At 48.4% G+C, this 25,970-nt stretch overlaps 1 protein-coding gene across 47 annotated transcripts in view; it reads right to left on the bottom strand.

Annotated features, from left to right (window-relative positions):
- Positions 1–25,970, bottom strand: part of nrxn1a (neurexin 1a) — a 2,342,145-nt gene that overhangs the window by 976,218 nt on the left and 1,339,957 nt on the right. For all 47 annotated transcript variants that reach the window (XM_038810283.1, XM_038810313.1, XM_038810330.1 and 44 more), the window contains one exon: positions 18,557–18,730. In XM_038810283.1, the coding sequence (XP_038666211.1) occupies positions 18,557–18,730 (174 nt within the window). The remainder of the gene's footprint in view (positions 1–18,556; positions 18,731–25,970) is intronic.

The following is a 25,970-nucleotide window of genomic DNA, read 5'->3' as shown; positions in this document are numbered from 1 at the left end:
CGTATCCTGGGCCTCGGCCAGTGCCTGCACCGAATGCCCCAGGTCTTGGGCATGCTGATCCAGAGCCAAAACTATCACCCCAATGCCTCCACTGCAGATGCCACCCACGCAGGTTGGCCTCGGTGGCAAGCATGGTCGGCACCACCTCCTGCTCCTGCACACGGTTGGACTCCTCCAACTGCACCTGCAGGGGCTGGATGCTCACCGACAGCCCCTCATGCAGACCCTGGCTCTGCGACTGCATCTCCACAATTGATGGGACTGTCCGTTCCAGATGTCCGAAAACCATCTGGACGCCAGCTAATCCCCGGGGTCGGCTTGCCCTCGACCATCCACCCCCTCGGGAATTCCTATCTCCACCTGCTGTGCTGGAGCATGTGTGAGGTGCGCACCAGATATTGTTCCAGGGGCCTGTTCACTGAAGTGCCCAACCAAGGTAAATGTCTCTCGGATGGTGGAGGGTGTTGGCGCCAGCTGTGGCAGAAAGTCAGTATCATCCTCAGGCTCAAGCTCCGGGGTGTCTGAGGATGCGGGTCGAGGACTCCTGTCTGTTTTGGTCTCGTTTTTCTCGCAAGTCGACACATGGGGTTCTGGTTGCGGTTGGTGTCAGGGGTGGGAAAAACCAGAAGGGTCCGCACCATCACCAGAGGCTCCTGCACAATACAAGATAAAAATGCATGTTTGTATCGCAGGCCAGGGGAGAGTGGGGTTGGTGGGGGTGTGTGGGGAAAGGGTTGTGTGGGGAGGGGTGGTGGAGAGGAGGTGTGGGGCTGGATGGGGGTGGGGTTAGTGATGGGGTGGTGGCGGGGAGTAGAGGGGTGTGGTGAGGGGTAGGGGCGTGGTGGCGGTGGGTGTGGGGTTGGTGGTGGGAGGGTGATACATGTACCATAGGGAACCGCAACTCAGCGGGGTCTTGCTTTCTCACCCAATGCCGATCTCCACCCTGGCAACTGCCCTTTCCTCGGCCCACCGACTACATCCAGTGCCCTCTGTTCTGCTGTGGTGAGGAGCTGCAGGTCTGGCAGTCCCCCTCCAGTCTTCTCCCGCTCTTGGCGGTTGTGTGCGGCCTACTCCTGTGGACTGGGAACCAGAAAATGAACAGTGTTAGATGATCTGACACATTTAGCCCAGAGGATGTTTAGCTGGTGGCTTCAGTGGCCAGGGCACCCAGCCATGACAGCCAGTATGGGTGCCGACATGCAGTGCAGAGGGTTCGGCCACCCTCTGGATGGGAGAGGTGGGATTACTGGTGTGAGGTATGGGGTTTGTGCCAGCGGAATAGTGCTGCCAACTCACCCTGGCTGCCCTCAGGAGGTTGTGCAGTTTTTTCCAGCACTGCTGGCCAGTCTGAACGTTGTGGCCCATGGAGCTGATGACCTCTGCCACCTGCACCCAGGCCCGTCATACGGCGGCGGCTGGCAGCCTCCTTCCCACCCTGGGGCACAGGGACACTCACCTCTCCTCAATGCCGTCCAGCAGGGTCTCCAGTTCCACGTCCGTGAATCTCGGGGCCACTCTCCTTGCTGCCATCTTGTTGGCTGTGCTGTTGTGTGTGGGGAGTGAAGTGTGTATATGTGGCTGCAGCTTGTCTGCCTCCTGAGTGTCAATCCTACAAATCCGCCAGCATTTCTCATGTTCCACTTGGCGCTGGTGCCAGCCCCTTAACAGTCATTGAATTGGTCCAGGTGCGGCATTGCTATCGTAGAAGTCTATAAATACTGCTCCGGCATCAATCCTTAGTCTCAAGAACGGAAAATCCGACTGGTTATTTTTGCCTGCATCTGTGATCTTTGGCCACTTTTACTCTTCTCACATTTCTTAGTTTAGGGGACAGTATGAGACTGACCACTGCCTCCCCTGGACTTGCTGTTTTAACTTTTTAAGTTAAGCGGATCTAATCACCTGCTCCTTCTCCATAGCCCTACAAATTCATTTTCATATTAGTAGATCCAATAACCTTTTGAATGTTAATATTGTATCTGTCTCCACAACCTTTTTAGGCAATATATACCGAATCCGCTAAGATTAACGGAAAATAGAATGGTGCAGATTTATGACAGGCTGCTGTCTGTGATGTGTGATTTCCCAAGACAGCTTTCATTCCTTGAATAGAACTATATAAATAAACAACAGTAATCTTTCCTTTGAATCTACCTGAACCTGTCAATCAAAACACCCGCCACCCTGCCCCCCCAACCCACATCTCCCATTATGGACACCCCTCAGCAGTCTTGAGGCAAGTGTAGGGATGGTACTCACCTCCTCGCCACCCCGCAGAGTGCAATTTTCCATGAACTGCCATGGGAGGGGACCTGAAAAGAGAGCCCTTGCCAACAATGGGGGTGGGGGGTTGGGGGTGGGGGGGGGGGGGGGTGGGGGTGGGTCTGCGGTGGGGTGGTGGCGAGGAGGAGGGGAGAGGGGGGTTGCAGCGGAAACCTGAGATCTGGTGTCCCTTACAAAGGGTTTCCTGATCTCTTGGGGAGCGGGACCCATCAGGGAAAGTAGACCACACTCCTCTTAAGTCCAGCGAAAATCCTGACCATCATTAAAAAAATTACGATGAATGGTGCATGAATCCCGATCTGTGAAAAATGTCTAAGTGTCATTAAATGGCATATCCCATCCGCTCCTAGTGCCAGTGGAAAACACACCAGTTTTCCCCGCTGGTGGGAGCACTTCAGTCTTCAATCGGGAGGATCGCGGATTGAAATTTACGCCAGGTGCATTGGCAGCAGAAAAGGGAAATCCATCCAGATGAAGAGTACATCCTTGAAATATCAATGTGTCTTTTCGCTCTCAGATATGGACAGATCTGCTATAATCCCAAAAGCACTTAGGGGCTTCTTTGATAGACTTCATAAAATTTACATTTATGATTCTCGGAAATGGAGCAATCACCACACTCTGCGCCTGGATAAAACCTTGCTGCACTCAATACAGCTTTTGCGTGGGTTTCCTCCGGGTGTTCTGGTTTCCTCCCACAGTTCAAAGATGTGCAGGTTAGGTGGATTGGCCTTGATAAATTGCCCTTAGTGTCCAAAATTGCCCTTAGTGTTGGGTGGGGTTACTGGGTTATGGGGATCGGATGGAGGTGTGGGCTTGGGTAGGGTGCTCTTTCCAAGAGCCGGTGCAGACTCGATGAGCAGAATGGCCTCCTTATGCACTGTAATTCTCTGAAAAAAACATGGCTCTCAGCAAGTATTTTTTTTACCATTGTACATCAGATTGGAATTGCATGCCAACAGAAAGAAACTCTAGCACACAGACAAATAAACAATACTAAGTGAGAAGATGAATCTCCCTAATCCTTGTGGGAGGAGAAAAAGAACCCAAGGTGACCACATGGGAACACAGCAAGGAAAAAACACATGGTACAAGTAGCAATTCTCTTGAAAGCAGAACAGGCACAGCTTGTGATCTTTAAAACAAGTGAGCCATGATATATGAAGGATAATAACATGGCCATCTATCTCACTCGTTATATTTTATAAATTTACAGCAAAGATTATTCAAATTTTACAATCTTTAACTTGTGCTTATAAGCATTGAAAAATTGGTTTTCCTAAACTTGTTGATGAGTATCTTTTATTTTCAATGTTACAAATGAAACAAAATTAAGAATACATTTCTACACCCAGCCAATAATATTCAATCCGGGTTTCTTCTTAGCAGTTCTTTTTTGTTGCTGTTATGTGGCCAAGTGCATCTATTTGTATTCTTGTTGAAAGGCACAGCTAACACTCAGAACAACTTTTATCTATTTTTTGCATTCCATCAAATTAACATTGGCAAGCTATTTAATTCTGGTATGTGAATGGATTCTAAAAATAGTTACAGCCTTTGGATACAAATGGTCATTTGTTGCGAGTGTGCAGTGTTATAGAACAGAACTAGTACCTGTAACTGTGTGTACTAGAATGGCTCCTTACTGAGAGATAATAGTTGCACCTACATGCATCTGTTTATGTACAAATACATCTCCTGGGCAATGAATGGAAGCAGAGAAGGGAGAAAGGCAGAGGTTTTAAGATGAGGAAAATAAGCAAGAGCTAAAGGTTGAGCCCAGAGGACGGAATTTACTAGCCTTATCGTGCCTGACTTGGTGACGCAATGAGGCTGTTGTATCTCGTGAGATTCAAGATGCTTGAGACGTCTTGCGAGACTTAACCGAACCTCGCGAGACGCCGCAATCTAGATTCGCCCTTGCTGGGCAAGATCCAGATTGGCATATTTAAATGAGCTATCAGGCATATTTAAATACGTCTATGCTGAATTCTCCCAGCACTTGGGAATTAATGGCCTCCCCAGTGAGGTCTCGACCAGGCGGCGTTTAGTACTGGTCCACACAAACGTGGGCCAGACCTAACGGTACCTGGGGGGTGACTATCAAGCTCTGGCATCTTGGCAGTGCAACCCAGGCACTCTGACATTTGCCTGGAAGAAGTGGGTAGCCAATTAGGATAACTTAAGTATCCACTTGAGGGAAAATTGGTGACACCACCTGGATTTGCCTGATATTTGATGGTGAGGCTGAACCCTCAATTGTCAAGTCGTCTTCAGTGTTGTTTGCTCATTTTAAACTCCTCATCCTGGAGCCTTGGGGAATCAGAGGGCCACAATTGCCATCCTATGGATTGGCGCCCCTTCAAAATGAAGACTTAGCAGCTGTCGTCACATTTTATATTTAAAAATTCAGTGGTCTTCAAAGGGTGCATCCATCTTGCGGTGTCCTCAAACCTTTCCACCTACCTCGCGAGAACCCCGTATCTCCTCGTGGGGCTGCCAGTCACTCACAGATTTTGGTGGTCTGATTGATCCTCCCATTAACACTGCCTACTCTGCATCCCAAGGTGGACGGCGGTGCAAAGGTGGTCATTTAATTGGCCATCTCCAGAAAAATAGCGCAGGCAGGGGGATTAGAAACTATCAGGGTAGGGTCCCGAAAATGGGCCTGCCCATATTTAACAACAATGTTGTTCAGAATTTCTCCTGTAAAATCTGTTTCTCTCTTCTCACCTCTTCTCTCAGATGCTGCCAAACCAGCTGGGTACTTGCAACATTTTGCTTTTCTATTGCTTGATGTTAGAATCTATTTCATGCACTTCCGGTTGCGGCTATGACCAGCTAAGTCGCACGTTTGGCTGCTCCTGCTACAAAGGTGTTTTCGGGCCGATTGGAGGGCCCCAACGGCGCTGTAAGGACAAATCCCGGTGGGGGAAGGCTCCCTGAAGAGAACCAGACCAACTTTATGGTCGGTACCCGGAGTGGGGTGGTAAAGAAAGCAACAGCAGCTCCCAAAAAAAAGCGGGGGAAGAAGACCAAAATGGCGGCCGGTGGCGCACCCGAGGAATGGAGGAAATGGGCGGAGGAGCAGCAGGCCGCTCTCCTGCGCTTCTTTACGGAGCTGAAAATGGAGCTCTTGGAGTCAATGAATGCGACGACCACCAGGCTGATGGGAGCCCAGGCGACCCAAGAGGCGTCGATTCGGGAGCTGCAACAGGAGATGACTGTGAGGGAGGAGGAGGCCACGGTCCTCGTGGGAAAGGTAGAGGTGCACGAGGCACTCCACCTGAAATGGCAGAGCCGTTTTGAGGAGCTGGATACCCGAATGAGGCGGAAGAACCTGAGGATCTTGGGCCTGGCAGAAGGCCTGGAGGGGTCAGACCTCCCGGGATATGTAGCAGAAATGCTGAGCTTCCTGATGGGGGCAGCGGCCGTCCCTTCGCCCCTGGAGCTGGAAGAGGCCTACAGGGTCATGGCTAGGAGGCCAAGAGCAAATGAGCCCCCGAGGGCGGTGCTGGTGCGGTTCCAGCGACTCAGCGACCGTGAGAGAGTGCTGGAGTGGGCCAAGAGGGAAAGGAGCAGCAAGTGGGAGAATTCGACGGTGAGGGTCTACCAGGACTGGAGTGCGGAGGTGGCAAAGCGGCGGGCCCGGTACAACCGGACGAAGGCGGTGCTACATGCAAACCGGATCAGGTTCGAAATGCTGCAGCCAGCGCGCTTGTGGGTCACCTACAGGAACCAACACCACTATTTTGAGTCCCCAGAGGAGGCGTGGGCCTTTGTACAGGAAGAGAAACTGGACTCGAATTAGACCCAGGGGATACTTGGCGGCCGTAGCCGCTCGGGTACTTTCAGCTGAATTCTTTGTTTGGATTTTGAACTCTTGCTGTGGTTTTTCTTCTGATGTTTTTTCCCCTGTTTTTTCCCCCTTTGCCAACTTCCCTTAGTTATTGTTATTGTGGTTATTCATGGTTATTTATGGTTATTTATGCTGTTTGGTAGAGGGCGACTGTTAAGTACATTGTTATTTGTTATTTATCTGTTATTTATAATGTTAAGTTGGGGAGGTGGGACGGGGGGGAGAGCAGAACGGGGATATGGGCCCCTAGGGGGGGTTCTTTTACAGGCATGGACGGGGACGGGGGTGGAACTGAAGATGGGGGGGGGGGGGTGTGGCAGGGCGAAAGCGCGGGCTTTCCTCTGTTTTCCCGCGCGCGGGGCAGAGGAGGGGGGAGGGGAGGAGTGCGGGGCGTGGCTAGCAATGGCGACCTTTCCCGCGCTGGAGCGGGGCCTGGGAGGAGTGGCAAGGGGGGGGAGGCCCCCCCCCCCCCGAGCCGGGGGGAGTCGGAGTGTGGCAGGAGCAGCCGGGTCAGCGTGAACCAGCTGACTTACGGGAGTACGATGGAGGGTACATCGCGGCTAGGAGGGGTCCTAGCCTGGGGGGGGGGGGGGAGGGGGGTTAGGGAGGGACACCGGGTTGCTGCTGAAAAGACCAGAAACGGGAAGTGGGGGACTGGAGAGGTGGGGGGAGGGGGACATCGCCATGGGGAGCGGGTCAGAAGGGGAGGGTCGACCCGGGGCGAGCAGGGAACAGGACATGGCTAATCGGCAGGGGAAGGGGGCGGGTCGTCCCGCGACCCGGCTGAACACTTGGAACGTGAGGGGGTTGAATGGGCCGGTCAAGAGATCAAGGGTATTCTCACACCTGAAGGGACTGAAGGCTGATGTAGCAATGTTACAGGAGACCCATTTGAAGGTAGTGGACCAGGTTCGCCTGAGAAGGGGGTGGGTGGGACAGGTGTTCCACTCTGGATTGGACGCAAAGAACCGGGGGGTGGCGATTCTGGTGGGAAAGAGGGTGTCGTTCGTGGCGGAGGAGGTGGTGGCGGATGAGGGTAGGTATGTGATGGTGAAGGGTAAGCTGCAGGGGGAGAAAGTGGTGATGGTCAACGTATATGCCCCGATCTGGGATGACGCGGGTTTTATGAGGCGCCTATTGGGCCTCATTCCGGGACTGGAGGCAGGGGGCTTGATCATGGGGGGGGACTTTAACACAGTGCTGGACCCCGGGCTAGACAGATCGAGCTCAAGGACCAATAGGAGGCCGGCAGCGGCAGAAGTGCTGAGGGGGTACATGGAGCAGATGGGAGGAGTAGACCCATGGAGGTTTGGTAGGCCGAGGGCGAGGGAGTATTCCTTTTTCTCCCACGTCCATAGAGTGTACTCCAGAATCGATTTCTTCGTGTTGAGCAGGGGGCTGATCCCGAGGGTACGGGAAGCTGAGTACTCGGCCATTGCGATCTCTGATCATGCACCGCATTGGGTGGATGTGGAAATGGGGGAGGCGCGGGACCAGCGCCCGCTGTGGCGGCTGGATGTGGGGCTGTTAGCAGACGACGAGGTGTGTAAAAGGGTCCGGAAGAGCATTGAGAGCTATCTGGACTTGAATGACACGGGTGAGGTGCAGGTGGGGATGGTCTGGGAGGCCCTGAAGGCAGTGATCAGGGGAGAGCTGATCTCCATAAGGGCGCACAGAGAAAGAAAGGAGAGGCAGGAGAGGGAGAGGCTGGTGGGGGAGCTATTGGAAGTGGATAGGAGATATGCGGAGGCACCAGAGGAGGGGCTGCTGGGAGAACGGCGCAGCCTGCAGGTCAAGTTCGACCTGCTGACCACCAGGAAGGCAGAGACGCAGTGGAGAAGGGCACAGGGCGCGGTCTATGAGTATGGGGAAAAGGCGAGCAGGATGCTGGCACACCAGCTTCGCAAACGAGATGCGGCTAGGGAGATTGGGGGAGTGAAGGAGAGGGGCGGGAAGGTAGTGCAGAAGGGGCAAGAAGTGAACGGGGTCTTCAGGGATTTTTACAAGGAGTTGTATCGGTCTGAGCCGCCGACGAGGAGAGGGGGAATGGAGGACTTCCTAAACAAATTGAGGTTCCCAAGGGTCCAGGAGGGGCTGGTAGAAGGGCTGGGGGCGCCAATAGGGCTAGAGGAGCTAGTCAAGGGAATAGGTCAGATGCAAGCGGGGAAGGCGCCGGGGCCAGATGGGTTCCCGGTGGAATTCTATAAGAAAAATGTGGACTTGGTGGGACCGGTACTGGTACGAGCCTTTAATGAGGCGCGAGAGGGGGGGGTTCTGCCCCCGACAATGTCGCAGGCTCTGATCTCCCTGATATTGAAGCGGGATAAAGACCCCGTGCAGTGCGGGTCCTACAGGCCTATCTCGCTTCTGAACGTGGATGCCAAGTTGCTGGCAAAGATCCTGGCAGCTAGAATAGAGGATTGTGTGCCAGGGGTAATCCATGAGGACCAGACGGGGTTCGTGAAGGGGCGGCAGCTCAACACGAACGTGCGGAGATTGCTGAATGTAATTATGATGCCGGCAGTGGAGGGGGAGGCTGAGATAGTGGTAGCGCTGGACGCGGAGAAGGCATTCGATAGGGTGGAGTGGGAGTACCTGTGGGAGACATTGGAACGGTTTGGGTTTGGGGAAGGGTTTATTAAGTGGGTGAAGTTGCTCTACTCGGCCCCGACGGCGAGTGTAGTGACAAACGGGAGGAGGTCGGAGTATTTCGGGCTCCACCGAGGGACCAGGCAGGGATGTCCCCTATCCCCCCTACTTTTCGCACTGGCGATTGAACCGTTGGCGATGGCACTGAGGGGTTCAGGGGGGTGGAGAGGACTGACTAGGGGAGGGGAGGAACATCGAGTATCGCTGTATGCGGATGATCTACTGCTGTACGTGGCAGACCCAGAAGGGGGAATGCCGGAGATAATGGAACTATTAGCAGAGTTTGGGGACTTTTCGGGGTACAAACTAAATTTGGGCAAAAGCGAGGTTTTTGTGATACACCCGGGGGACCAGGGAGAGGGTATTGGGAGACTCCCCTTCAAGCGAGCAGGAAAGAGCTTTAGGTACTTAGGGGTGCAGGTGGCAAGGAACTGGGGGACCCTCCACAAGTTGAACTTTTCCAGGCTGGTGGAACAGATGGAGGAGGAATTTAAGAGGTGGGACATGGTACCGTTGTCGCTGGCGGGGAGGGTGCAGTCAATCAAAATGACGGTCCTCCCAAGGTTCTTGTTTTTATTTCAGTGCTTGCCCATCTTCCTCCCTAGGGCCTTCTTCAAAAAGGTGACGAGTAGCATCATGAGCTACGTGTGGGCGCATGGCACCCCAAGGGTGAGGAGGGTCTTTTTGGAGCGGAGTAGGGACAGTGGAGGGCTGGCACTGCCCAATCTCTCGGGGTACTACTGGGCGGCAAATGTGTCAATGGTGCGCAAGTGGATGATGGAAGGGGAGGGGGCAGCTTGGAAACGAATGGAGAGGGCGTCCTGTGGCAACACAAGCCTGGGGGCCCTAGTAACGGCACCATGGCCGCTCCCCCCCACGAGGTACACCACGAGCCCGGTGGTGGCGGCCACCCTCAAGATATGGGGGCAGTGGAGGCGACATAGGGGGGAAATGGGAGGTCTGTTGGCGGCGCCAATAAGAGGGAACCATAGATTCATCCCGGGGAACATCGACGGGGGATTTCAGAGCTGGTACAGGGTGGGCATACGGCAGCTGAAGGACCTGTTTATAGAGGGGAGGTTTGCGAGCCTGGGAGGGCTGGAGGAGAAGTTTGAGCTCCCCCCGGGAAACATGTTCAGATATTTACAAGTGAAGGCATTTGCTAGGCGGCAGGTGGAGGGGTTTCCCCTGCTCCCCAGTAAGGGGGCGAGTGATAGGGTGCTCTCGGGGGTCTGGGTCGGAGGGGGGAAGATATCAGACATCTACAAGATAATGCAGGAGGCGGAAGCAGCATCAGGGGAGGAGCTGAAAGCCAAGTGGGAAGGGGAGCTGGGAGAGCAGATAGAAGACGGGACGTGGGCGGATGCACTGGAGAAGGTCAACTCTTCCTCCTCGTGTGCGAGACTGAGCCTCATTCAATTTAAGGTGCTGCATAGAGCTCACATGACGGGGACAAGGATGAGCCGGTTCTTTGGGGGTGAGGACAGGTGTGTCAGATGTCTGGGAAGCCCAGCGAACCATGTGCATATGTTCTGGGCATGCCCGGTGCTGGAAGGGTTCTGGAAGGGGGTGGCAAGGACGGTGTCGAAGGTGGTGGGGTCCAGGGTCAAACCAGGATGGGGGCTTGCGATCTTTGGGGTCGGGGTAGAACCGGGGGTACAGGAGGCTAGGGAGGCCGGAATACTGGCCTTTGCGTCCCTAGTGGCTCGACGAAGGATATTAATTCAATGGAAGGACGCGAGGCCTCCAAGCGTTGAAACTTGGATTAACGATATGGCTAGCTATATTCAGCTAGAAAGGATCAAATTTGCCCTGAGAGGGTCGGTACAGGGATTCGCCAGGCGGTGGCAACCTTTCCTTGACTTTTTAGATCAGAGATAGACGTTCGGGGTCGTGGCAGCAGCAACCCGGGGGGGGGGGGGGAGGGGGGGGGGGAGGGAGGGGGGGGAGGGGAGGGGGGGGGAGGGAGGGGGGGGAGGGGAGGGGGGGCAGCAAGGGTCGTGGGGGGACATGCACGACTGTAACGCGGGCAAGTCTGCTCGCTGCTCATGTCTGAAACTGTAGGCTGCCTTGTTTGTTAAGGTTGCCTGGGGGGGGGGGGGGGGGGGGGGGGAGGGAGGACTGGTGCGCGGGAGAGGGCGGGCGAGGGAGGGACATTTGCCTAGAGGGATTGTGTTGTAAATAATTTAAAAATTAGTAGGGGTAAATGTCTGTATGGAAAAACTCTTTCAATAAAAATTATTTAAAAAAAAAAAGAATCTATTTCATACATTTTCGTATGGTCAGAGGTACAATATGGTAATACTTTACGAGATATGATATCAAATATTTATTAGATAGGTTTCACGAGTGGTTATTGTAAATATCCATGAATTATTATCCTGGAACTTGCCCCCGCAACAGCAATGTGGGTGCATCTACACTGCTTGGACTGCAACACTTCAAGAAGTCAGCTTACCACCGCTTTCTGAAAGGTAATTAGCGATGGGCAGTAAAATTTCAGGTTTGCCAGCAATGCCCAGGTCTCAAGAAATAATTAAAACTTCTGCTCGTCATGAATATTGACCTTGGTCAAGATTGCCTGAGAAAGTACATTAAATCTAATAAACAAATTACTGCAAGTGGTATAACTGTTAATGACTGGGAGCACTCCCTCTGTGGGGACAGAACATAGAAGAGATGCAGTGGCAAAATGTTCCGACATGTGAATGACTGGACTATACAGGCCATATGAATTTTCTTATATGCAGGGTTCTACCATACATAAACAGGCATGCTACGATTCATGATGTAGCCCATTCATTAAAACAATGCTTCAATTTTGTAGGAAACTAGAGTCTGTGATTAACTCCAGATAATCTAACATGGTTACTGTCATGGGGACAAAATTGTTGAGTGTGTGTCACTCAGACCATGATGTGGAGATGCCGGCGTTGGACTGGGGTGAGCATAGTAAGAAGTCTTACAACACCAGGTTAAAGTCCAACAGGTTTGTTTCAAACACTAGCTTTCGGAGCACTGCTCCTTCCTCAGGTGAATGAAGAGGTATGTTCCAGAAACATATATATAGACAAATTCAAAGATGCCAGACAATGCTTAGAATGCGAGCATTTGCAGGTAATCAAGTCTTTACAGATCCAGAGATAGGGGTAACCCCAGGTTAAAGAGGTGTGAATCGTCTCAAGCCAGGACAGTTGGTAGGATTTTGCAAGCCCAGGCCAGATGGTGGGGGGTGAATGTAATGCGACATGAATCCCAGGTGCCGGTTGAGGCCGCACTCATGTGTGCAGTACTTGGCTAGAAGTTTCTGCTCGGCGAATCTGCGTTGTTGCGCGTCCTGAAGGCTGCCTTGGAGAATGCTTACCCGGAGATCAGAGACTGAATGCCCTTGACCGCTGAAGTGTTCCCCAATTGGAAGGGAACAATCCTGCCTGGTGATTGTCACGCGATGCCCGTTCATTCGTTGTCGCAACGTCTGTATGGTCTCGCCAATGTACCACGCTTCGGGACATCCTTTCCTGCAGCGTATGAGGTAGACAACGTTGGCCGAGTCTGGTAGAACAGCAACCATGACACCACACAACCTTCCCATGGCAATCTCTGCAAGACGTGCCAGATCATCGACATGGATACCACCATTACACGTGAGAACACCACCCACCAGGTACACGGTACATACTCATGCGACCGGGCCAACGTTGTCTACCTCATACGCTGCAGGAAAGGATGTCCCGAAGCGTGGTACATTGGCGAGACCATGCTGACGCTGCGACAACGAATGAATGGGCATCGCGTGACAATCACCAGGCAGGAATGTTCCCTTCCAGTCGGGGAACACTTCAGCAGTCAAGGGCATTCAGCCTCTGATCTCCGGGTAAGCGCTCTCCAAGGCGGCCTTCAGGACGCGCGCCAACGCAGAATTGCCGATCAGAAACTTATAGCCAAGTTCCACACACGAGTGCAGCCTCAACCGGGACCTGGGATTCATGTCGCATTATATTCAACCCCACCATCTGGCTTGGGCTTGCGAAATCCTACCAACTGTCCTGGCTTGAGACAATTCACACCTCTTTAACCTAGGATTACCTCTATCTCTGGATCTGTAAAGACTTGATTACCTGCAAATGATTGCATTCTAAGCATTGTCTGGCATCTTTGAATTTGTCTATATATATGTTTCTGGAACATACTTCTTCATTCACCTGAGGAAGGAACAGTGCTCCGAAAACTAGCGTTTAAAACAAACCTGTTGGACTTTAACCTGGTGTTGCAAGACTTCTTATTCTGCGCACTTAGACCAAGCATGTATAAGATTGAGTATTCACCCTCGGGGTAGTGGGAAGGAACCAAGGATCCTACTTTATGGGCAGAGAGATGGCACAATGCTTAGCACGGCTGCCCACAGCGCCAGGGACCCTGGCTCGATTCCAGCCTTGGGTGACTGTGTGACATTTGCACCTTCCCCCTGTGTCTGCATGTGTTTCTTCTGGGTGCTCCGGTTTCCTCCCACAGTCCAAAAATGTGCAGGTTAGGTGGACTAGCCATGTTAAATTGCCCCTTAGTATCCAGATATGTGCAGTTTAGGTTACGGGATAAGGCGGGGTGTGTGGGGGTAGGTCCTGGGTGGAGTGTTCTTTTGGAGGCCTCCTTCTACACTGTAGGGTTCTATGATAGCAATTTCAGCTGCCTTTTACATCCATTGCAATAGTGCTCTTACATACTGAACAAACTCAGTTCCGTAACCTTGGAAAAGTGCTAACCAAACATCCAATTTTTACTTGAACTGCTCTGATTGTTGCCATTCTGGACCTCCATTTCAAAGTGATTGTCCTTGAGCCTTCTGCCTTTCTTAGGAAAAATAAACTGCTTATTTTACTATTTTTAAAATGTTCTTCACGCCATTGTGAGATTTGTGATTTGAAGCATTGCAATGCCAGTCTGTTGCACATTATGTTAAAGCGTATAAGAAAGCTATTTGAGATGGAGTAAAGCAATGCAAGTGCACCTCAATATATATTGAACATGAACTTCCATAGTGGAAATCAGAGTTGAATGGCCACTCTGCTCAGACTTCGTCATCCATTTTTCTTTTTGATCCTATCTCGCCAACCCTCCGACTCTAGTGGGGCAAGGCCGTGCAGTGCAGTACGTCCCTGAAGTTTAGCGATGGGCACAGCTCAGCTGGATGTCAGGAGGCTAGGCCCCCTTTTTATGGCACATGGAGAAAATATTTCCTCTTGTGGCTGATTCCAAAACTAAGGGCCATGAATATAAGCCCACTGTTAATAAATCCAATAGGGAATTCAGGAGAAACCTCGATCCAGAACAAGGTCAGACAGTGGAACTTAGTGCCATGGGGAGCAATTGAGGCAGATAGCTTTGTTGCTATTCGAGGAGAGACTAGATAAGCACATGAGGGAGAAAAAACTGGAAAGATATACTGAGAGGACTAGATTAAGTGGTGAAGGATGAGGCATGTGTGGGGAAAACAAATAATGTGGTTGTGTTGGTCCGAATGGCCTGTTTCTGGGTTGTATTTCTTTGTAACCTTTAAATATGTATGTTTGTTTTTAACAGAGCTGGAACAGTTGGAAGCTCAATATGCTGTGAAACAGAATGTAGGATGTGTGCTTTTGCCTCAATGCTTCGTACAGCAGGGAAAAAATTACTCTTGCCCTATTTGTCGTGCAATTAAATACCCATTTATAATTGCTTCACAAATAGAACACTGAGGAAACATTCCTGCACAATGAGCTTCTAAACTATAGCCCAGATTTTTCCTACCAAAGAGAGTTGCTCCATTGTGGAAACAAATGGCAGACGAATCTGGAAATCCTGCCCCAGAGCATAGCACTTTGAATTTTTACTGGGGTGGTACTGGAGTCAGGCCGGAGTCCATGCATTTGCGGTTTACGGAGGCATCTGGTATTTAAATCACGGAGGCAACTGGACTGCAGTATGCTCAGAATATGAGTGTGCAGATTAGATTAGTTAAAAGCTGATTTGAATTTGAAGGATTGTGAGGATAATCAGGATAACGTCTTGGTAAAGCAAGGTCTGCTTTGGGTACCTTTGGAAGAGGTGAGGTCCCCTTTAAGATTGTAAAAAGTAAACTTGAATGTGTATAAAAAGTGCATAAATGTTTTAGAACTGTTAAAATTGTCAATAAACTTTCAAATAATACTAGGTGAGTGGGCATGGAGGGAGTAAAGGCTCAGCATTGTGGTTGCGGGCATAAGTGCATGAATTGGCACTAATTTTGCACAGGGGCTATCCATGGCCATGTGGGTGTGGAGGGCATAGTGCATATGAAGGGTAATGGGGTGTGGGTAGAGGTGCCATGGATTGTCATAAGATGTGTGAGGGGCCATTGGGGATGGGTGGGGGGTATGAAGTGGCATGGGCTGATATGGATGAGGCATGGGGAGTCTGTGGGGGAGGGAGAATTGGAGCTGAGATGGGGTGGGGGTGAAGGCTTTTTTTTGTCTCAATTTTATTTTTATTTATTTCAACTAAGTAGCAGAGCACAGCGGCAGGTCTTCCAACTATTTGCCTCTGCACCCTGCAGCCTTCTAGTCCAACACCCCTCCCCGGAATGAAAATCAGAATTGCGGATGGCCATTTTTAAAGGTCACGTTTACAGAGCCGGGAATTCTCCCATCTGCCTGCTTAGCTGTATATGGCATGTGATGCACATACACAGCAAAAAGGAGCAGGCTCATTGATTTAAAACATGTAAACCTCCAAAATGATTATTCATTCATTGATGTCACAGTTAAACAGAACTGGAATTAGTAAATGCAATTTGAAAGATAAATATGCAATCGGAAAAACAGTCCTGAAAGAATATCCGAACTGGGTGAAGTCTGATAGTAAATATCTCTGAGTCGCTTTCACTCAACGCTACTGGCTGATTTAATTCATGCTCTGTTTGACTGTCTTCCCATTCATTATTACCAGTTCAGTCCCAAAAAATAATTCACCTCTGTCTACCTAGAAATAAAAATCCTGCTTTGTATCTTCCAGCATCCATTGTCCTCATCTAGGGTTCAAACTCCAGAAATGAAATATTTGTGTTTGGAATTCATTGTCAGTGTGTAAAATATAAAGACAGAGTTCATTATACAGTGTGTGGGAAAGCAGAAATGAGAAGTTAAATATCGCATTAAAGTGGCCAGATAATCCTGTTTCTGCTCATGTACCCAAGCGTCTCTTGCTAGCTTATTAAATAGAATGGATAATAAGATGTGCAGTCTAACTGCTTTGTGCAAATTCAAATTTTGTTGGCTGTGACTCTTCAGAGATGGCTGGATACAGAAATGCATGTTGGAACAATTCTGCTTCACAAAGTACAATCTTAAAATAAGATAACAGGAATGAGGGTGAATAAGAAAACACAAACAGGGATAATGAAAAATAATATCAATAAAAAAGAATGGACAACAAAAGTCATAAATGTAACATTTTATGATTTCATAACATTTCCATTATGTAAATCAATAAGGTTACAAAATAATGTATACAATGATCACAACAGTGTTTAACCTTTAGATTGTGATATATCGTGGTAAGAAACTAAGGCATTTAATTAGATAGTAGAGCTTCTGCCCTGATTTTGTGCAGAAATGTGATTCATCTTTGCAAACATATTTTCAATATATAATCCAATGTTTATATATTTCTGTTTATATTTTGCAGTTTAATTTGGACTTAAGCAGCATGCTAAATAATTGGTTCACTGACATTCCCCAAATTTATTCTGGTTATGCATGGTGGGAGAAGACTCTGCCTGTTATTTTAGCCCTGGATTCTGTTCTGCTTTTCAGGGTCAGAGCATGTTAAATTACCAAGCAGATGCCAGTGCCAGGTAGGGCACATTTCATTGGGGATGTGTGGAGGGGGAAATCTCTGTCATACATTTCCGTAGCATTAATAAATCCAGAGATATAGTCTGTAGCCTGATGAATGAGAGCTTTGTAATCAAATATAATGAAAAAGTGTCCCATTTTAAAAAAAATGCCAGTTTTGGTAAATTGGGGAACATTTTTAAAAATTCATTCATGGGATGTGTGTGTCGCTGGCTGGGCCAACATTTATTGCCCATCCCGGAGGGCATTCAAGAGTCAACCACATGGCTGTGGATCTGGAATCACATGCCAGACCAGGTAAGGATGACAGATTTCCTATCCTAAAGGGCATTAGCGAACCAAATGGTTTTTTTCAACAAGCGACGAAGATTTCATGGTCACTTTGAGTCCACAAAAAGATCAGCCATGATCTTATTGAATGGCTGAGCAAGCCCGAGGAGTCAGATTGCCTATTCCTGCTCCTAGTTCTTTTGTGCTTATGTTTAGACTTTAATTCCAGATATTTATTGAATTCAAATTTCACCACCTGCCATGCATGGATTACCAGTCCAGCTGAGAAATGTTTGGTCGGGATCTCCATCCTGCCGCACCCATTTTCTGGTGCAGCGCGCCCCTGCCTCCAGCGGGAATCTCCCTCCTGGCAGCCGGCCAATGGGGTTTCCCATTGTGGGCACCCCCATGCTGTTGGGAAATCCACGGGTGTGAGTGCGCTGCCAGTGAAAGGGAGAATCCAGCCCATTGTCTTTTGTGTTTCCCTCATTTGTATGTTATCATAATATAATACCTGCAAGCGTGATTGATTATTAAACTTTGCTCAACTCATCTAGCAAAATTGATGGTCGCAAAAAGGGATGGAGGATGGAACATCACATGCCCTCTCCCTAACACCACTCTCGCCCACTTCAACCTAAATAAAAGGACGTTTAGTCTTCCTTAGGAGGATAATAATATGTTTATTGCAGGCAACTGGAAGAATATGAAACTTTAACAACAAAATAATTACTTTGTAAAATGTTCTATAAGTGAACTCCTGGAATCTGGAATGTAAAGTAATGTTGACCATGACGCCCATCATGGATTATTGTAAAAGTCTATCTGTAAAACCCCATTGGCCGGCTGCCAGGGGGGAGATTCCCGTTGGAGGCAGGGGAAATGCACCAGAAAACGGGTGCGGCAGGATGGAGAATCCCGACCAAACATTTCTCAGCTGGACTAGTAATCCATGCATGGCAGGTGGTGAAATTTGAATTCAATAAAAATCTGGAATTAAAGTCTAAATGTCCATTAAAGAAGGAAATATTCCATCCTTATATGGTCTGGAACATATGTGACTCCAGGCCCACAGCAATGTGGTTGACTCTTAACCTCTCTCTGGAATGACCCAGCAAGCCATTCAATTCAAAGGCTATTAGGGATAGGCAACAAATGCTAGCCTTGCCAATGATAGCCACATTCCCTGAAAGAATAAAGAAAAATATATCTACATAATAATCACAAAGCTCTCAGCCATAACAACAAGCTTGAAAATTACTGCGTTTAATGTAATTGAGTGAAGACTTAACACAATCATGTTAAACTTCCTTTCATCACTATTTCATAGAAGTATTAACCCATTTATTTTAAATGAACTTATACTTCCACTAAGGTAGTGGTAGGTAACATCACTCATAGTAATTTCTAATTCATGGCTATTTATATGTGCTGAAAATATGGCTTTTTTCAGTTAGCAGAGGCATTTATGTGGAAATGTACCAGCACTCCAAAGGTTAAACATAACAGGATAATATTGAGAAATAAAATGAGGTTGCAAAAGACACTGTAATTATTACAAATGTACAGGTATCATTATAGAATAATGATGACTGATTTGTCTCTCGAGTGAGTGCTTTAGGGATACCTTCACAGTCCCGCTCAATCTGCCCATTGCAGTACAAAGCATCAGAAATTAAGTCTGGAAGTCGTCCATTCAGGTCTACTGAAGCCAAGCAGCCTTGAAATCCCTCCCTTGATGCCACCAGCTTTGGTAATGTTTTGTACATGTCTTTGGCAATTCCTCCAATATACAAGTCTCCTATGGATTGGAGAAAATATAAGTATAATTAACTCAATAAGCTTTATGATTATGTTAATATGCTCATTAAACAGTAATTCTGGTAATGGAAAATTTACATTTTTATGTGATACGCACAGCATTAGCATCACATCTGTTCGACTCTTTTAATGGTACAAAAGCACCAATTGCTCATAAGTGATTGTGTCAACACATTGTGTGTTCATTTATTTAGAATATTAGTTAGAATATGCACAAAATAATGGATGAGGTTTTCCAGCTATTCACATCGGTGGGACCTTCTGGTCTCGCAGACAGTGCACCCCTGCCGCAGGTTTCCTGGCAGTGAGGGGTGTATTCAATGGGAATCCCTGTTGACAATGGCGCAACTGTAAATTCCCTTCACAGGGCAATGGTGGGCTGCCTCCAGCTGTCGTGAAACACAAGGTAGGTTGCTCGGTAACACCCACCGAATATTTATACATAAGTAGGTAGCTTGAAGACATCAGCAACAGGGTTGTGTGCTCTGCTCAAAGGCAAAAATAAAATTAAGATTGGATCACATGGCACACTTCCTTTCTAGTGATGTCATGTTGCTATAAGAACATGGCCTGGTGGCAGGGATGGGATCCTGGATGCAAACTTATTAACCCAACTCTAAATTTGGCAATTCACCACCTGCATTTTTATCACGCAGGTTGGTTACCTTCTCTTGCAGTTTTAAAAGTTGCTTTCCAGGCACACAAAATAAACTGAAAATAGCACTGAGAGTCTGCATGACAGTTGTGCTGCTGAAGAATATCAGGTCGCAGAGATTTCAGTTTCAATCTCAGCTTCCTCCTGATCTCACCAACATCACAGATGTCAGTCTTCAGCCAATTCAATACGCTTCATGTGATATCAAAAAATGGTTGAAGGCACTGGGTCGCATAATCGCAGAATTGTTACAGTGCACAAGGAGGCCATATGGCCCAGTGTGTCTGCACTGGGCTCTCTGAATGAGCAACTCACTTAGTACCAATCCCTCACCTTCTTACCTGAATCCTACACATTCTTCCTTTTTGTAATTTGCTTTAGGATGCTTCAACTAACCCTGCCTCTACCAGAATTGGAGGAAGTGTATTCCAAACCCTAACCACTCGATGTGTTAAAATGTTTCTGGATATTGCAAAGGCTGTGGACCCTGACAACATTCCAGCAATAGTACTGAAGACTTGTACTCCAGAACTACATGCAACCCTTGCAAAACTGTTCCAGTACATCCACAGCACTGATACCTATCTAGCTATGTGAAAAATTTCCCAGTATGTCCTGTCGACAAAAAGCAGGACAAATTCGACCAAGGTTATCAGTCTACTCTTGATCATCAGTACGGGAAAGTGTTATCGACAGTGCTATTTAGCTGTACTTCCTCAGTAATAACCTAATCCCTGACACTCGGTTTGGGTTCCAGCAGGGTCATTTAGCTCCTAACCTTATTACAAACATGGACAAAAGACCTGGGGCTGGAGCCTATTTCCACACTCCGGCGTAAAAATGCTGGCATTTCACTCCGGAGTTTCCTGAAAAAAAGATAAGCTAATTTATTCACCTTCAGGGGGCTAGCAGGGACCCGGAGTAGTTAACGCAGCTTTAGTTGCGGATAAGGAAGGCACTTCCGGTTTCGAGCCCGCGCATGTGCACGGCGGTGGCCTCCTGCGGCCGAACCGAGCACCATGGCGGACACGGACTGCGGAGGCAGCTGGGAAATGTAGGCCACCTGATCAGCCACGCCCGATCTGTCTCCCGGATGCCCATGAGGCCCCCCCCCCCCACCCCCCCGGTGCCCGATTCCCTCGCCCCCCCCAACCAGGGTGGCCGTGAACCGAGTCCGCAGCTGCCACGCGAGGTTCCCGAATGGCACTAAGTGGTTAGAACCATGCCGTCGGGAACTCGACTGGCCACGAGCGGAGAATTGGGCCTCTGGCAATGGCCACCCAGCCGCGTGGAGTAGATGCCGAATCTTGGGTCCCGGACAATTGCTGGACCGGCGCTGGGCCTGATTTCAGCGTGAAAGTTGATTCTTCCCCCCCCCCCACCCTTGCCAAATGCAATTTTGGCGCAGGGCTGCGGAGAATCCAGCTCCTGAACTCCACAAGTGAGGTGAGAGTGACTGCCCTTGACATCAAGGCAACATGTGACCAAACGTGGCATTAAGGAATCAAGCAAAACTGAGGTCAAATGGAAGTAGGGGTAAAGTCTTCACTGGTTGGAGTCAATCCCAGCACAAAAGAAGATGGTTGTGGTTATTGGTGGTCAATCATCTCAGTCCCAGAGCATTGCAGAAGGGGTTTCTCAGGGCAGTGTTCTAGGCCCAGCCATCTTTAGCTGTTTCATCAATTACCTTCCCTCCATCATAAGATCAGAAGTGTAAATATTGTAGATGATTGCACAATGTTCAGCACCATTTGTGATTCCTCAGATACTGAAACAATCTGTGTCCATATGCAACAATACCTGAACAACATTCGGGGTTGTGCTGATAAGTAACATTCATGCCATGAAAGTGCCAGGGTATGATCATCTTTAATAAGAGAGAATTTTTAAAAAGTAAATTCAGAGTACCCAATAACTTTTTACAATTAAGGGACAATTTAGTATGGCCAATTCACCTACCCTGCACATCATTTAGGTTGTGGGGCAAAATCCACGCAAACACGGGGAGAATGTACAAACTCCACACAGACAGTGACCGAGAGCCGGCATCGAACCTGGGACCTCAACGCCGTGAGGCAGCAGTGCTAACCACTGCACCACCGTGTTGCCCGAACAAGAGAGAATTTACCCATCTCCCGATGACATTCAATGCATTGCTGAATCCACCACTATCAAAATCCTGTGGGTGGTTCCCATTGACCAGAAACTGAATTGGACCAGTCATGTGAATACTTTGGCTACAAGAGCAGGTCTGAGGTGAGAGTAACCCAGTAATCCACCTCCTGACATTCCAAAGCATGTCCAACATTCACACAGCACAGTTCCTCTCCAACCTACACACGATCCTGACATGGAAATATATCACCACCCTTCACTGTCGCTGGGTCAAAAGCTGGAACTCTCGCCCTAACAGAACTGTGGGTGCATCTACACCAAATGGATTGCAACAATCCACAATGGAGCTCACCACCACCTTGCAAGGGCAATTGGTATAGGGTAGCAAATGCAGGTCTATCCAGAAATGCCCTCATCCCTTTAACAAATTTTTAAAAATGCATCCGCCCTCAAAATCCATTGGGGGGAGGAGGTTTTGCTGCTGCCGGGGGACTGATGCGATGCCTTCCATGATTAATTGAGCCCGGCAGCCATGACAAGCTGGATTATATTCTATCCAATGGATTGGATTCTCCGGTCGAGAGATGATGGGCTGGATTCTCCGATTTTGAGGCTATTTCCAGAGGAAACGTCTAGTTTTACAATGAAAAATTTAGTACCACCCCGCACCGATGCTCCACCTGGTGGGGGGCTAGCAGCCGCACCACGTAAAGCCCTTACCTGCAGATACGGATGGAGAATTTCCAGGTCCGTGGCCGCGCATGCACACAGCGGCGACCTGCAGCAGCCGCGCCATACAACATGGCGCCACCCGCGCGCAGACCTGGCCTGCCAGATAGTGCCCTCCCGGACCACCCCCCACCAATCCCCCAAGTGGAACGGCTCCCCCACTCCCGGCTGTGGTGGCGCAGGACACAGTCCGCAGCCGCCACGCGAGGCCCCAAAAACTGAGAGGACATGCGACCTATGCTGTTGGGAAGTCGGCCCATTGGGGGTGGAGCATTGGGGGGGGGGGGGCTCAGGTGACGTCCTGAGGCTGTCTAACGGTGTGCTGCGTACTCAGCATTTATGCCCTTTTTGAGGGGGTAGAGCATCCGAGAAACTGCGGCACCAACGATTTAGGAATCTCTGGCCAATCACCGAATGTGATTTCGGCATTGGCAATCGGAGAATCCCACCCCATGTTCTCCTGCTGGACCTGAATCGCTGCTGGTTTGTACTGGCACTAGGAGCAGCTCCCAGAAACAATTCAATCTCCCCAGCCATGCAAATTTATGCAGAACCATTATCGCAAGGGATTCCATTCCAAATCCCGCTATCGGGCAGCCACTTTGAGTTGGGGGCCTGATGGTGAGGTCTGGTAGCTGGCTCCCTCCCCTCTGCAATGTTATTCCTACCTCACCCCACTGACAAGTAAGAGTACTTCTGCACTCCCCTCACCCCAGGAATTGCTGGGTCACCCCAACCCCCTCCCTCCCCACAGTATGCAGGCATGTAGGTGACCCAACCCCTCTTGACAGATCCCTTCCATCAGAGACTCCTCACCAGACCCCACCACCAACGATTCCCACCAGAGACCCCCCATATCATAAACCCCTCCGTATTAGAAACTCCACATATATGAGAAATCCTCAGCAGATCCGCCCCCACCCCGATATCAAAGGTAAAATGAAAATGAAAATTGCTTATTGTCACAAGTAGGCTTCAAATGAAGTTACTGTGAAAAGCCCCTGGGCGCCACATTCTGGTGCCTGTTCGGGGAGGCTGGTACGGGAATTAAACCCCCGCTGCTGGCCTGCCTTAGTTTGCTTTAAAAGCCAGCTATTTAGCCCTGTGCTAAACTAGCCCAATAAGAGAGACCCCTCATCAGTCACCCCTACCTGGAAGCTAAAGAACAGTCCAGGCAGAACAGTGAAAAAAATCTCTGCTTTTGCACTCATCTGTCCCTTACTTCCGCTGCCTCAGACTTGTGTCCAGAAAACAGCATCTGTGAGTTCATAGAAAGCCAAAACCACATCACAAGGCTTTTAACCCCTCAGATCATTTTATCTGCAATGCTTCTATTTACTTTAAGATAAATAGTTTTTAGTAGACTGTAATTGACAGCTTCCGGGCAACCAGATGTCTGGATTGTTTATTTTCATTTCCCTTCATAAAAAATTCATCTCAAGAAGCCTTCTTTGAACTTGCCTGCAGTATTTATAAACATCTAATAGTTTAAGTGCTTTTGCTTCCCTCTTTTTCTTAACAGAAAGCAGTAAACTTATTTTGATGTGTTCAGGACCCGCCAATCATAGCTAGATGCTTAGCCTATTAATAAGATGTAAATGGGTCATTTTGACCCATTTGCATCCTCCCGCTGACAAGGGTGTAAACCTTCATGCCGCCACAAGCGGGGAACTGGAGAAACACAAATGGATCGAGGCTCCAATCCCATTTTTTCTCCAAACACGGGATTCCCCGTCGCATCGGGAACTCCACTACTGCCGAAAGGCAGTTGAGAATCCAGCCCAATGTTTCTTCAGGTTGATGACCTAACTGGAAAATGTTAGAGATATAACAGATTTTATGCTTGTAAGTAGAAAGGGAGAGGTGTGGGGAGAAAAGATTAAAATGGAAGTTCTGTGATAAGGTGGAAGGGCGGAGACTGGTCTTTAGCTTCCAGGTAGGGGTGACTGATGAGGGGTCTCTCTTCTTGAAACCAATGAATGACTGAGATTCCACCGAACTATGGGACAGCGAGTTCTACAAATTCACCAACCTTATCTTACCTTTACATCTACTGTCTCTCAATCTATAACCATGATCTCTCATTCCAGATTGCCCACAAGGGGGAATATTTGGTCTATGTTTACTTTATCAATCCCTTTTAGTAATTTATATACCTCAATCAGTTCCCCACACCCTTCTAAACTCCAGCAAGTATAAGCCCAAACTGCTCAATCTCTCCTCATACGTCAACCCTTTCATCCCCGGAATCAATCTGGTGAACCTCCTCTGAACTGCCTCCAATGCCACCACATCCTTCCTCAAATAAGGAAACCAAAACTGGACACAATACTCCACAATACCCTGTAAAAATGGCAAAAACATTTCTCTATTATTATTCTCCAGTCCTTTTGCAATAAACGCTAATATTCCATTTGCCTTTTTAATTACATACTGTACCTGCATACAGATTTCTACAATTCATGTACAAAGACTCCCAGACCCATCTGCTCAAACACATCTTGAATCTGCTTTCCATTTAGGTAATAATTTGCCTTCCTATTTTTTCGGTCAAAGTGGATAACCTCACACTTATTTACATTAAATTCCATCTGCCAAATTTAGCCCAATCTCTTAGCCTATCTATATCCACCTGTAAAATCTTTATCTCCTCTTCACTGCCTGATTTTCCACCTATGTTAGTATTATCTGCAAATCACTTCTGGCCTCCTATGCATTTGCGATGATGGTAGACTGATTGTAATCATTGGAACTCATTTCACCCTTTTACTTGTTTCTCTAACTTTACAATCTCAACAAAACCTCATTTTTCTATTGTACTTTTAGCTACTTCTTGCAATTTTTGCAATGAGGTTTGCCATGTGTTTTCTTCTCTGTGCAGGACTTTGGACCTTTTTCTGCATGGATAACTTGGATGGAAGTTAATCACACTGAAATAGTACAATATTTTGAAGATATCTGATCCCCCTCCACTGTGTCTACAGCTATTCCTCATTTAGCACTCTTTTTTAATAAATATTTTTATTCACACTTTATGTTCACATAATTTACATTACACATATTTAACTAACATTTCACAATCCCTTCCTCAATTGTGAACAATTTGTCAACAAACTAACTACCCCTCTCCCTTTTAGCTGCTGACTGAGGTTAACTCTTTAAAGTGATATATGAACCGATGCTATTTTTTATGAAACCCATCCTCATTATCTCTTAAACTAAATTTAAACTTCTCTAGGCTAAGAAACTCCATTAAATTTACTAGCCATATTGAGGCATGGAGTGGAGAAACTGACATCCAACTCAATAGGATCCGCCTCCTCGCCACCAGCGAGGCAAAGGCTTTGACATCTGCCCACGCTCGTCTGGAGCTCTGGCAAGTCCGACACTTCGAACATGGCTCCCAGGGGACTGGGTTCTAGGTCCAACTGTAACACTGTCGACAGGTGTACCAGAACCTCCTCAGTTTTACACAACAAAAAAATGTGTACTTGATTGCTCAGTCCCCTCCCGCATCTGTCACAAATGTTCTCAACCCCTTCAACCAGGCGACTCATTCTCAACCTCATCCATACTCTGTGAACTACCTCCAATTCTTTTAATGCCAACCTCGCTCGTGAGATCAATGCATTTACCCTCTGTAAAATTTCATACCAAAGCCCTTCCTCCAAATTCTCACTCAATTCTCCCTCCCATTTGGCCTTAACCCTACCGAGAGATT

This window comes from Scyliorhinus canicula, chromosome 1 (assembly GCF_902713615.1).
Source record: "Scyliorhinus canicula chromosome 1, sScyCan1.1, whole genome shotgun sequence".
Classification (NCBI taxonomy): Eukaryota; Metazoa; Chordata; class Chondrichthyes; order Carcharhiniformes; family Scyliorhinidae; genus Scyliorhinus; species Scyliorhinus canicula.
This window is presented reverse-complemented; position numbering and strand designations above follow the sequence as displayed.